Source organism: Vespa crabro, chromosome 3, assembly GCF_910589235.1.
Source record: "Vespa crabro chromosome 3, iyVesCrab1.2, whole genome shotgun sequence".
Classification (NCBI taxonomy): domain Eukaryota; kingdom Metazoa; phylum Arthropoda; class Insecta; order Hymenoptera; family Vespidae; genus Vespa; species Vespa crabro.
In genome coordinates this window covers 715576-726729 of record NC_060957.1, presented here as the reverse complement: position 1 = coordinate 726729, position 11154 = coordinate 715576, and the positions used below count along the sequence as shown (strand labels likewise).

At 40.6% G+C, this 11154-nt stretch overlaps 2 protein-coding genes across 2 annotated transcripts; both read right to left on the bottom strand.

Moving 5' to 3' along the window:
* Nucleotides 1-1911: 1911 nt before the first annotated feature.
* On the bottom strand, nucleotides 1912-3257 carry LOC124423108 (Y' element ATP-dependent helicase YJL225C-like). Its single transcript, XM_046960510.1, has 2 exons — nucleotides 3114-3257; nucleotides 1912-3006 (listed from the first exon to the last, which is right to left on the bottom strand). Exons 1-2 carry the CDS (start codon nucleotides 3222-3224, stop codon nucleotides 2134-2136), a joined length of 984 nt encoding a protein of 327 aa, XP_046816466.1. The 5' UTR covers nucleotides 3225-3257; the 3' UTR covers nucleotides 1912-2133.
* A 276-nt stretch (nucleotides 3258-3533) lies between these two features.
* Nucleotides 3534-6037, bottom strand: LOC124422473 (basic proline-rich protein-like). The gene is made up of 3 exons (XM_046958939.1): nucleotides 5040-6037; nucleotides 4002-4985; nucleotides 3534-3542 (listed from the first exon to the last, which is right to left on the bottom strand). The coding sequence occupies exons 1-3, from the start codon at nucleotides 5814-5816 to the stop codon at nucleotides 3534-3536; spliced, it is 1770 nt and encodes a 589-aa protein (XP_046814895.1). The 5' UTR covers nucleotides 5817-6037.
* Nucleotides 6038-11154: the final 5117 nt, after the last annotated feature.

The following is an 11154-nucleotide window of genomic DNA, read 5'->3' as shown; positions in this document are numbered from 1 at the left end:
TAATAAATATCTTAGAAATTCGAGATATTAAAGTATCCTTTACATCGTAATCAAGTCAATCATAATTCATATCATGGATTATATTAATTTAAATATTCGATCCTTTTGAAAAGGAAAAAAAAAAAATTAGCAATTTTTATTTATTAAGATTTCTCTTTTTAATTTCGTCTTATAAAGGATGCGTAGGAAGTTTAAAAAGTTCTTTTAAAATCTACGTCGCGTATATGCATCTATAGGTGCATATATATTCTTGGAAAAGTTAAAGCTCTCTTTTTATCGCTTAAATCGAAATAGTTCAACTCTCAGGTGTTGGATTTCAGGTCGTGCGACACGTTCTAATGTAAATGTCAGGATAGGGCGGTAAGGCCTTAGCGTAATGCTCATGTAAATCGGTCGAGGTTGCACCGAATGGCTAGACCAGTAGCATAATTCGCTCAATTTACAAGCATTATCGCGAACGTTGCATTTAATCGCAGAGAATTAGATTATACAGACGAACAAACGTTTCCATGTCAAATAGATAGTGCCAGGGTGAGTACTCCGAATGTACTCGTATAGTACACAGAAGTATTTACGACATTTTTATCGATCCATGAATTGAGAATCGCGGAGAGAGAGAGAGAGAGAGAGAGAGAGAGAGAGAGAGAGAGAGATCATCTGGACTAAACTGAGAGAAAAGATCGTAGAGCGCGCTATTCGATATTAATTCTATAATAATAAATCGAAAGCAAAAATCTCGCGGAAGTATTAATCAGAACTTTTCTATGACATTAGATATTTTTAATTCAGCACGATAAGTTGAGATCAAATAGTTTGAAGAAATACAAAAACTCGTTTCTCTTTAACAATAATTGGTTTGATGATTGAAAACATCTATCACGTATCTTCCTTCTTTTTTGATATTTAATATAAATGTCGATTACTTCGAAAAATAAAAAGAAATGAGCGAGAGAAAAGAAACGGAAAATCTTTGATATGAAATATTTGATATTAAAAAAAAGGAAAAACATCAAAGATCCATTGATAAATGATTTTCGTATTGATATAATCTGACGATATTGCCAGAATTACAATTCGAAAGTATTATATAATTCCCGTGAAGTGTATAACATAATTATGAAATGTAAGTGTTACTTATCTAAATTTATTTCGTAAATCTAAACGAATGCACCAATTCGTATTGATATCGATATTTTATCGTTCGCTCATACGAGACAAAATCCTAATGAAAGATCGTGTTATGTCAAAAAAGATAACCTACGTGCTAGTTTCTCGCGCACGTTCCGAAGACGTCGTCATCGTTGTCATTGTCGTCGTTGTCGACGTGCACCTACTTTCCTACGGATAAAATTTATGTATGGAAATATCCGCGTGAGCATTACGCATGTGGAATATCAAGACCAGCAGCTGGAGGCCCTCCTATGACGACACTTCGTAGGAAAATGTATTTTAGCGTGCACAGTCGAGGCGCTAAGGTGGAAATATCGCGTTCGAGCGACCCTTTTTCCTTCTCCGCGATCTCTTCTTCCTTTAGCTACCCTTCCCAATACATGGAAACACAGCTCCCGCAGGCACGACTTTTTTTCGACGAGCGTAGGCATCGAGAAACTAGAAAAGGGTGACACAGAGAGAGAGAGAGAGAGAGAGAGAGAGAGAGAGAAAGAGTGTCTTCGTTTCTTACATCTTACATCTTTTTTTTACACTCTCTTTCTCTATCTATCTCCTAGGTGGTATGGCAATCTCATGTTTTATACACGCACGAGATGACAGTTTTATGAGTGGAAGACAGATCGTAGAGGATATTCAAGAGGATTTGATCGGCGAGATATGCAAGTAAATTATAACGAAAAAATATCGTTGAAAAGATGACGATGCTCGCGTAATCGATATTATTGAATTCTAAAACAAGTCTTTTACTACATACGTATCATTTTTATTCACACAAAAAGCATTATTAAGTATTTAATAGCAATCCTTGAAATACTACAGTTTTAGAAATATATATAAAATCTCTAGTTACATTCCAATTGTTCATCATAATACTGGTTAGACTAAATGTTTTTTTTTTTTTTTTTTTTTTTGTGAATTATGGAAGATAGCTATCAGAATAAGCGGTAAATATATAATGTTATATTACGTAGAATTTACAGATGAACTGGTAGATGCAGATGCAGTTGTAGATTCACTAGTAGCTTCAGTTGTAGATGCATCGCTAGAAGATTCAATGGATGATGCAGTTGTAGATTCAGTAGTAGATCCAGCGGTAGATTCAGCGGTAGATTCAGTAGTAGATTCAGTGGTAGATTCAGTGGTAGATTCAGTGGCAGATTCAGTGGTAGATGCAATAGATGATTTATTAGTTTTTTCAGTAGTAGATGCAGCGGTAGATGCAGTGGGAGATGCAGTAGTAGATTTACTAGAAGATACAGTGGTAGGTTCAATAGTAGATTCATCACTAGATTCATCAGTAGATTTATCAGTAGATTCAGTAGCTCGAGAGCTAGTTTGAGTAGAAGTATTATCCGTTGTTGACTTGATCTTAGTACTGTCGGATGATGCTGTAACAGTTCCAGCACTTTGTGATACTACATTCGTACTAGGTTGATTAGTAGAAGTCGATGATTTATGATGGAGTCTGTGATGAGATCTATGATAAGGTCTATGGTGAAGTTTGAGATGAAGAGGCGGAATAATCGGAAATAGTGGTGAAATTCGGTGATTTCCTGGGAACGGTATGAGTGGTCTACGTCCGGCTGATCCAGGTCCAATTGATTTAGGTCCACTTGATTCAGATCCATCTGGTTTAGGTTCGGATGGATTAGGTTTGCCTGGTCCAGATCTATCAGGTTGTAAATTTGGAAAAATTAGTCCGTTTGGTTGAACACCTATATTGAATTCGAATCTCGCTCCTGCTTGAGGAGGACCTCCGACGCGAATTGGTGAAAGCTGCCGTCTTACTCGATTCCCAACACCAGCGTCAAGTGAGATATTTTTATTAACTTCAAACTGAAATAATATAATATAATAAGACAATATAATAAAAGTAATCTTAAAAACACGTAACTTTTATTTTTATTTTATAAAGTTCATATTATCTGATGATACAAACTTACCCCGAGAGGAAATAAAGAGAAGCTAAAACCCTTTCCAAAGTTGAAACCAAAATCAAATTGTGCTGAGGCACAGGCCACAACGCCAAATAGACATATTACGGTAAACTGCATGATTGCTAGTCTTGTATTCTAATCCTGCTATACTACATCGATCGTAGTATATATACCCTTCTCATGAATAAGAAGTAATTTATTATGAATATAACGATCGATCATTGGACAATAATCGACTTTTAAAAATACTTGTTTCGCAATTATTACGAAGTCATATCTGCACATTCATGTCATATACTAAACTAACAATGATATCGCGTTATGAAAAATGTTCTTTGATGCAATCGTTAAATACAAATTACATAGAAGTTAAATAATTATTTTATTATTTTCAATTACATGAAAGTTTATTTCAAAGAATAGAATTTAAAAAATCTGCACAAAATAAAATAATTGTATTTAAATAATACAATTATTAAAGAAATACAGTAATTGTATTAAAATTACTATATATGTGAAAAAGTAATAAAAGTGACAGATATTATTCAATGCTATACTTAAGTATGCGGAAAAGATCATTATTTCTGTCACTACAAATAAAGTTATTATTTACATTTCATGCGAGCACCATCGTTATTGACATAACATATGGTACGACATTATTAACACTTGTCAATTGAATAATAAATTGATTTCTATTCATAAACTACGTATAAATATCTCGCATGAATTCTCAACATTCGAAAGTGGAATAAGAAGCAGCAAAACAACCATGAAGGCAATAGCGTTCTCTCTACTCTACCTTGTGGTTTCTACCACAGCTTATACGGTAAGATTTTATAATTATGAAAAAATTATCATCGAATGCTTTATTAGTAGTCTATGAAAAAGCACTTTTAACATTAAAATTATTATATGACAGGTGGGTAAAACTGGAGGAGGTTTAGGAGTAGGAATAGGACTAGGAGGAGGAGTAGGAGTAGGAGGAAAAGGAGGATTAGGAGGAGGATTAGGAGTAGTAATAGGAACAGCAGTAGGAGGAGGAGCAGCAGCAGGAGGAGCAGCAGGAGGAGCAGCAGGAGCAGGAGCAGGAGCAGGAGGAGCAGCAGGAGCAGGAGGAGCAGCAGGAGCAGGAGGATCAGTAGGAGGAGCAGCAGGAGCAGGAGGATCAGTAGGAGGAGCAGCAGGAGCAGGAGGAGCAGCAGGAGCAGGAGGAGCAGCAGGAGGAGCAGCAGGAGGAGCAGCAGGAGGAGCAGCAGGAGGAGCAGCAGGAGCAGGAGGAGCAGCAGGAGGATCAGGAGGAGCAGGAGCAGCAGGAGGAATAGGAGTAGGATTAGGAGGAGGAATAGGAGTAGGATTAGGAGGACTAGGAGTAGGAGTAAGTGGAGGAGTAAGTGGAGGAGTAAGTGGAGGAGTAGGAGTAGGATCAACATCATCTGCACAACCAACTGGTACAACTTCAAGCTCTGAACAACCATGTGATGAATCTAGCAGCTCTGCCTCACCTAGTTCTCCTAGTACTGAACAACCAAGCAGTGGATCCGGTGCAGGAGCAGGCGCAGGAGCAGGAGGCGCAGGAGGAGCAGGCGCAGGAGCAGGCGCAGGAGTAGGAGGCGCAGGAGGAGCAGGAGCAGGTGCAGGCGCAGGAGCAGGAGGCGCAGGAGGAGCAGGCGCAGGAGCAGGCGCAGGAGTAGGAGGCGCAGGAGGAGCAGGAGCAGGAGCAGGAGCAGGAGCAGGAGGCGCAGGAGGAGCAGGCGCAGGAGCAGGTGCAGGAGCAGGAGGCGCAGGATCATCATCTGAACAACCATCTGAAACAACTTCCAGCTCTGAACAACCATGTGAAGGATCTAGCAGCTCTGCCGCACCCAGTTCTCCCAGTTCTGAACAACCAACCCAAACACCTAGCAGCTCTGCCGCACCTAGTTCTTCCAGTTCTGAACAACCAACCCAAACACCTAGCAGCTCTGCCGCACCTAGTTCTTCCAGTTCTGAACAACCAAGCAGTGGATCCGGTGCAGGAGCAGGCGCAGGAGCAGGAGGCGCAGGAGGAGCAGGCGCAGGAGCAGGCGCAGGAGTAGGAGGCGCAGGAGGAGCAGGCGCAGGAGCAGGCGCAGGAGTAGGAGGCGCAGGAGGAGCAGGAGCAGGAGCAGGAGCAGGAGGCGCAGGTGGAGCAGGCGCAGGAGCAGGCGCAGGAGCAGGAGGTGCAGGATCAACATCATCTGAACAACCATCTGGAACAACTTCCAGCTCTGAACAACCATGTGAAGGATCTAGCAGCTCTGCCGCACCTAGTTCTCCCAGTTCTGAACAACCAACCCAAACACCTAGCAGCTCTGCCGCACCTAGTTCTTCCAGTTCTGAACAACCCAGTTCTGAACAACCAAGCGGTGGATCCGGCGCAGGAGCAGGTGCAGGAGCAGGTTCGAATGGAGGAGCAGGCGCAGGAGCAGGTGCAGGAGCAGGTTCGAATGGAGGATCAGGCGCAGGAGCAGGCGCAGGAGCAGGTTCGAATGGAGGAGCAGGCGCAGGTGCAGGCGCAGGAGCAGGCTCAGGACCAGATTCGGGTGCAGGAGCAGGCGCAGGAGCAGGCTCAGGTCCAGATTCGGGTGCAGGAGCAGGCGCAGGAGCAGGCTCAGATCCAGATTCGGGTGCAGGAGCAGGCGCAGGAGCAGGCGTAGGAGTAGGTGGAGGAATAAGCGTCGGACCCATTCTTCCTCCACGTATACCTCATCCACGTTTACCCATACCTTATCCTATTGGACCAAATCGCTGCCTATGCTATTGTTAATTTATCGATCTACAAGATGTTATTCAATCCTAATCAATGGTGTTTCAAACCATTAACAATTTAGATATCAAAAATTTTAATGTATTTATTTAAAATATAGTTAGTGAGCAAAAAAGGAATCATATCAGAATTATTACACCATCAAATGAAATAGTAGTTTATTGCAATAAAAAATTCAGTAGGAAGAAATCAAAGTAGCCGAAATAACATTATACATATGTATAAAAATATTTGGATGTTACGGAAAAGTTTTGTTTCCGAAGATTCCTCTCGCAAAAGAAAAAAAAATTGCAAGGTGGTTGAATCTAACAGTCAAGGAAGATCTTTCAGAAAACTTCGACTATCGCGTAAGAATCCGAGAATCTGCGAGAACATGTGTAGACAGATCTTGAGCGATTTCATGCCGAAATCATCCCCTTGTATAATATTTCCTACACACCGTTGGCTTTCTTCATTCATTTTGTACGGCTTCTCACAGTTGAAGTCTCCTTCGCAAAGTTTCGCGGGACTTTAAGCAAAGCAAAAGACGCCCATCGAGCCGAACTCTCAACTATTCCTCAGATCTTCCATCTGCCGACAGAAGCAAACCATTTATTCGCTTCGACGATGCATCAACCGAGGAAAAGTGAAGGAAGGAACTCCCTTATACGTAACAACGAAGAAAGCGAACCTTTTTCTCCTTCTCATCGTTCTCATCCTCGTCGTGTCTTCCCCTAGCTTCGAGGTTGGAATTCAGCCAATTCGTGCGAAAGTGCTCATGCTTTTTCACGAAGAAGCTATTTATCCAGGCGTTCGTTAAGCGACGAAGGAAACTATTCTGGCTTTATCCCGTGACAACCTCGACTATCAGCCACCGACGATTCAGACTTTCATTATTCTACGTTCAGACACGCGAGATTCCATCGACTGAATCTCTTTTCTTGAATTCCCTTTCGATGAATCAAGTGAAAATCTTTCCAATCCGAAAACAAAATCAATGGTGAACTTTCGAAAAAATCGGATACATTGATAACAATCTTTATAACTATGTTCACAATCGATTGTATTTTTTTGAACATCTAATCTTCAATGTTTCTCTATTCAGAATCATTTTTTACATCCATTAAGCCCTTTCAATATATTCGTATTATCAATTGATACGGAATTGGGACAAAGCGTAACATGAATGGAATGAAAGAAAATATCCATATGCACTTTTCACTCGTAAATCATTTGCATCGTTCACGCTCGCACGATTAAAAAAAACGAAGTACATACAAGTATTCCGCATTATCGATATACCATTCATAGACAGATAATACTATTTAAATATGGTGGAGAGTTTCGAATGATAGACGAGTCTCTTTTTCTTAAAATCGATATTTTAATACTGTTATTATTTATTACGATTACTTATCAATATCTTTCTTTGATTTCGATACAACATACAAGTGTAAGAAAAATAAAAATCAATTTTATTTAAGAGCAAGTAATTATAAGCATCACGTGTTCAGTATTTTAACAGACTATTACTTTCATTCGGGATTTCTCTCATTTAGTTCAACATATGACACCAAAAGGGATCCCTAGCAATCGTTCAAGTCGAGAAAGTGAGAAACAGAGAGAGAGAGAGAGAGAGAGAGAAAGAGTAGGCACGTGCGTGATTGGCAGAAATTCATTTCGAGCGATTTACATGCCGCGCGGAAATTGCGTGTCTGCGGTACGCGCGTACTGCTCCGCGAGGTCCTTTGTTTAGATGGCAACGTTTGTCATAGGCACTCTCTCACTTCGTACGTGCTACCAATGGGTGTAGGTGAGCGTGTAGGTCGTCTTCGTCGTCATAGGAAAGCAGACGCAAGGGTGGCTCCCAAGGTTTCTACCATGCAATATTGGGCACAGATGCAGACTACCGAGATTGCCGACGGCCTTGATAATATCTCGAAGACGCCTTAGACACATCGCTTACGCGACTGGTGTGCCATAGCCAACTCTTTCGCACCCTTTTCTAACTACGAAGGTCGAATTCGTCTACGAATCGATGAACGCACTACGAATCCTTCTCCATTTTTTTCTTTTTCTTTTCGTTTATTACTTTTCAATTATGATAAGTTTCAATCCTTCTCGCTTTTCGATTTAATATCTGATCTTTTCAATCTCGAGATAATTAGGGATTATCGTTTGAGAAGTAAGCATCGAAGATAAAAAAATTTTACATCTATGATCATGATACTTTTATTCGTTTGTAATTTCATTTGAGTATGTCCAAGTAGAATATTGTAAATCTTAGAAAAACAAAATTCCTTTCTCTTCTTTTACAACCTGTTTTAATTTCATCGATTAGATAGCTAAGGTTGTAAAATAAGAATTTCACGAATAACTTACGAAAAATATTAATCTGATCAACGAATTATATTCGAGTCTGTCGTGTCGATACCAATTTCGATAGACGATTATATTTGCATACATTTTTTTCTCGTCGAAATGGCTCAGTTGCATCATTGCACCGATCCCCTCGGTTTCTCAAACTTTGGACTTGCACATCACCAGAGTCCGATGTTTGCCTATCAAACAAACTTTATAACGAGATGAACGCGTGCAGCCTGTTGACGGAAAATATTGGACGTTCGTAAGTCCCGGCATTGTGTTCAACAAAAGATCGACCAGTTTGTTCGCTTTTCAATGGACGGACGTTCCTCTTCTGTCCTTTCTCTTCTTGCAAGGGAAATCCTGGTCAGGACTGTTTCGAACCCCTATCTCGTTCGACGAACTCGTCTGCGCACACGCACAATCTTCTGCATTGAATAAACCAATTCGAATGATATTGCATGCTTCTGACATCGATTCAGGAAATATCATTTTAATGATTATAAATTCGACGCCTCCTACGAAACATACTTTTTTTCTTTATCAACCCAATCCCTTTCCCCTCTCTTTTTCTCTTTTTCGCTACTTATCGTTTTCTCTTGTGAAAATGTAACAGACGAACGTAAATCCCACCCGTAGAGAGGAGCTCGTCAGATCTTTTGAGAGTCTTCTTTTCTGGACAAGTGTATATCCTAACGATCGTGTCTAGATCTCTTGTGAGTGCTCTTGCATTGTATTCTCATACGAAACTTCAACATCACGACGATCAGAGTTTTCCTGTCGCAGAAAACCGAAGAAATTGTTAGTTGTGATAAGCTCGATTCTGAACAATTAAATTTGTTTGATTGCTCGTTAGTGTCTTTTATTCTGATTAAATGGTAACAATTGTCTGAAGATATCCAAAGATCATTTCTTAAATAAATAATGTGATAATAAATATGTAGAATATATAAAAGCGTAAGTTGAGAGCATTAACCAAAGTGTGTGTGTGGTGTGTATGTGTGTGTGTGGTGTGTATGTGTGTGTGTGTGTGTGTGTGTGTGTAAGAGAGAGAGAGAGAGAGAGAGAGAGGGAGAGGATATATACCTAGCTATGTGTTCGATCGTTCGAGTTAGAAATGCAAATTAATCGGGAAATCGTAATCGCGGAGCTATCTATTTGGAGTCGGGGGTTATCCTTCTCGTCGGGATAACATCGAACACTGAAGCCGGTGGTCCCGTAATGGGATAGCCTCCAATGCAATACACCCTTCACTGAAGCGGAAGAGAAACAGGAGAACGGCATTATCGGTGAAGCCGTTGCCTGGAAATCCCGGCAAGAAGCATCGGTGCTCATCATCAGTGTGCGGTGCACCGTCATTGCGGCCTCGGACCATCAGTTATAGGAAGGTAGATAGCTAGCTAGCTAGGTAGATAGATAGATAGGTAGACAGACAGACAGAGAGAGAGAGAGAGAGGAAAAGAGAGAAAAGATGGAAGGAGGTAGACAAATAGATAAATAAAGGGGGGAAGAGAAAAAGGGAAAGAGAAAAAGGGAGAAAGGAGTGAGAAAAGACAGAGACTGAAAAACAGACAAAAAGATAAATAGAGAAAGAGAGAGAGAGAGAGAGAGAGAGAGAGAGAGAGAGAGAGAGAGACTGGATCTGGTTATTGTGAACGATCACAACGTTTAAGTTATCCAAAGATCAAAAACTAATTATCCAATTGCGGTATCCAATTCTCGAGTATCATCGATACAACCAATAGCATCATCGACTTCGGAGGACGTACTAGTTTCCTTCATCATCGACGTATCGTCACTCTGCTAGAATCGATCGTCATTGACCTTCTCTTGATTTCTCTTTGATTCTCATTGAATTTCCTGCGATCGTACAAAGCACTATTCGATGCTATCGCTGATATGAGTTTATGTCCTCCTGTTTAATCGCTAACTTTTCGCGACCTCGGTCTAGTTAAGAGTGAGAGAGAGAGAGAGAGAGAGAGAGAGAGAGAGAGAGAGAGAGAGAGAGAGAGAGAGAGAAAGAGAGAAGGGGGTTTTCAGTCTACATTGGAGGATTTAGGCGTGTGATCCTTGATGAAGAGGCCATTCCGGCAGGACGATCGTAACCACCGTGCAGGAATCGGACATTAGGGATAGTCGGTGCTCCGTTAGACGGCTTACGAGGCAGTTACCAGGCCGTTACCATGTCGAGGGTACTACTTGTCTCGAGAGGCCGCCGCTTTCGAACCTATCTGCTCCGAACTGTTTAGAAACAAAGGATCGGACCTACACGAATCACTCCTATCCGCTCTATCAATCGCTTGGATAACCTTCGGCGCATCGATATTTCCATTGTTTTGTGATATTCTATTCATATACAGAGATCAAACGAATACGATTTAAAGCTTGATGAACGCGGTGTAGACTTCACTTGAATTCATTTCAATTAAATCTGATACATTGTTTTTCATGTCAAACCGATTTGTTTTTGGTTCACATTGATCAAGCATTTATTTTACAATTTCCATTGAGAGATATAAACGAAGACTTTAATAGTCGTAGAATAATATATTAATATTTGTCATACGTTCGAAGTAAGAAAAGGGACAAAGTGACAAAATGGAAAATAGAGTTTTCATATTCGACATGTGATGATGTATTGATGCTTTCGAATAGAAACGTTTTATTATATTTTGATGCAAGAGAGTTTCCTGAGAAAGTAGAATGCTCAAAGGAAGAGAAAAAGAGATAAAGAGATAGAGACATAGAGTAAGGGGGAGAGAGAGAAAGAAGATGAAAGAGGCGCTCCTCCACCTCTCTTCTATGTTTAAATCCATACAAGCACTGCAATTTGTAGATAAAACGGGGCTAGAACATCTAAGGCTGCTAAATGCAACTGGTCGGACGGTCTCGAGGTCCTGGACGACTAGAGAACCA

Excerpts from the sequence above, each read along its gene's own strand:
- LOC124423108 (XM_046960510.1), bottom strand. The coding sequence starts at position 3,224 with ATGCAGTTTACCGTAATATGTCTATTTGGCGTTGTGGCCTGTGCCTCA. Across the intron at positions 3,007-3,113 it reads TCTCTTTATTTCCTCTCGGG|TTTGAAGTTAATAAAAATAT; the intron begins GTAAGTTTGTAT and ends ATATTATTTCAG.
- LOC124422473 (XM_046958939.1), bottom strand. The coding sequence starts at position 5,816 with ATGGGTCCGACGCTTATTCCTCCACCTACTCCTACGCCTGCTCCTGCG. Across the intron at positions 4,986-5,039 it reads TTTGGGTTGGTTGTTCAGAA|CTGGGAGAACTGGGTGCGGC; the intron begins CTGGAAGAACTA and ends GGTTGTTCAGAA.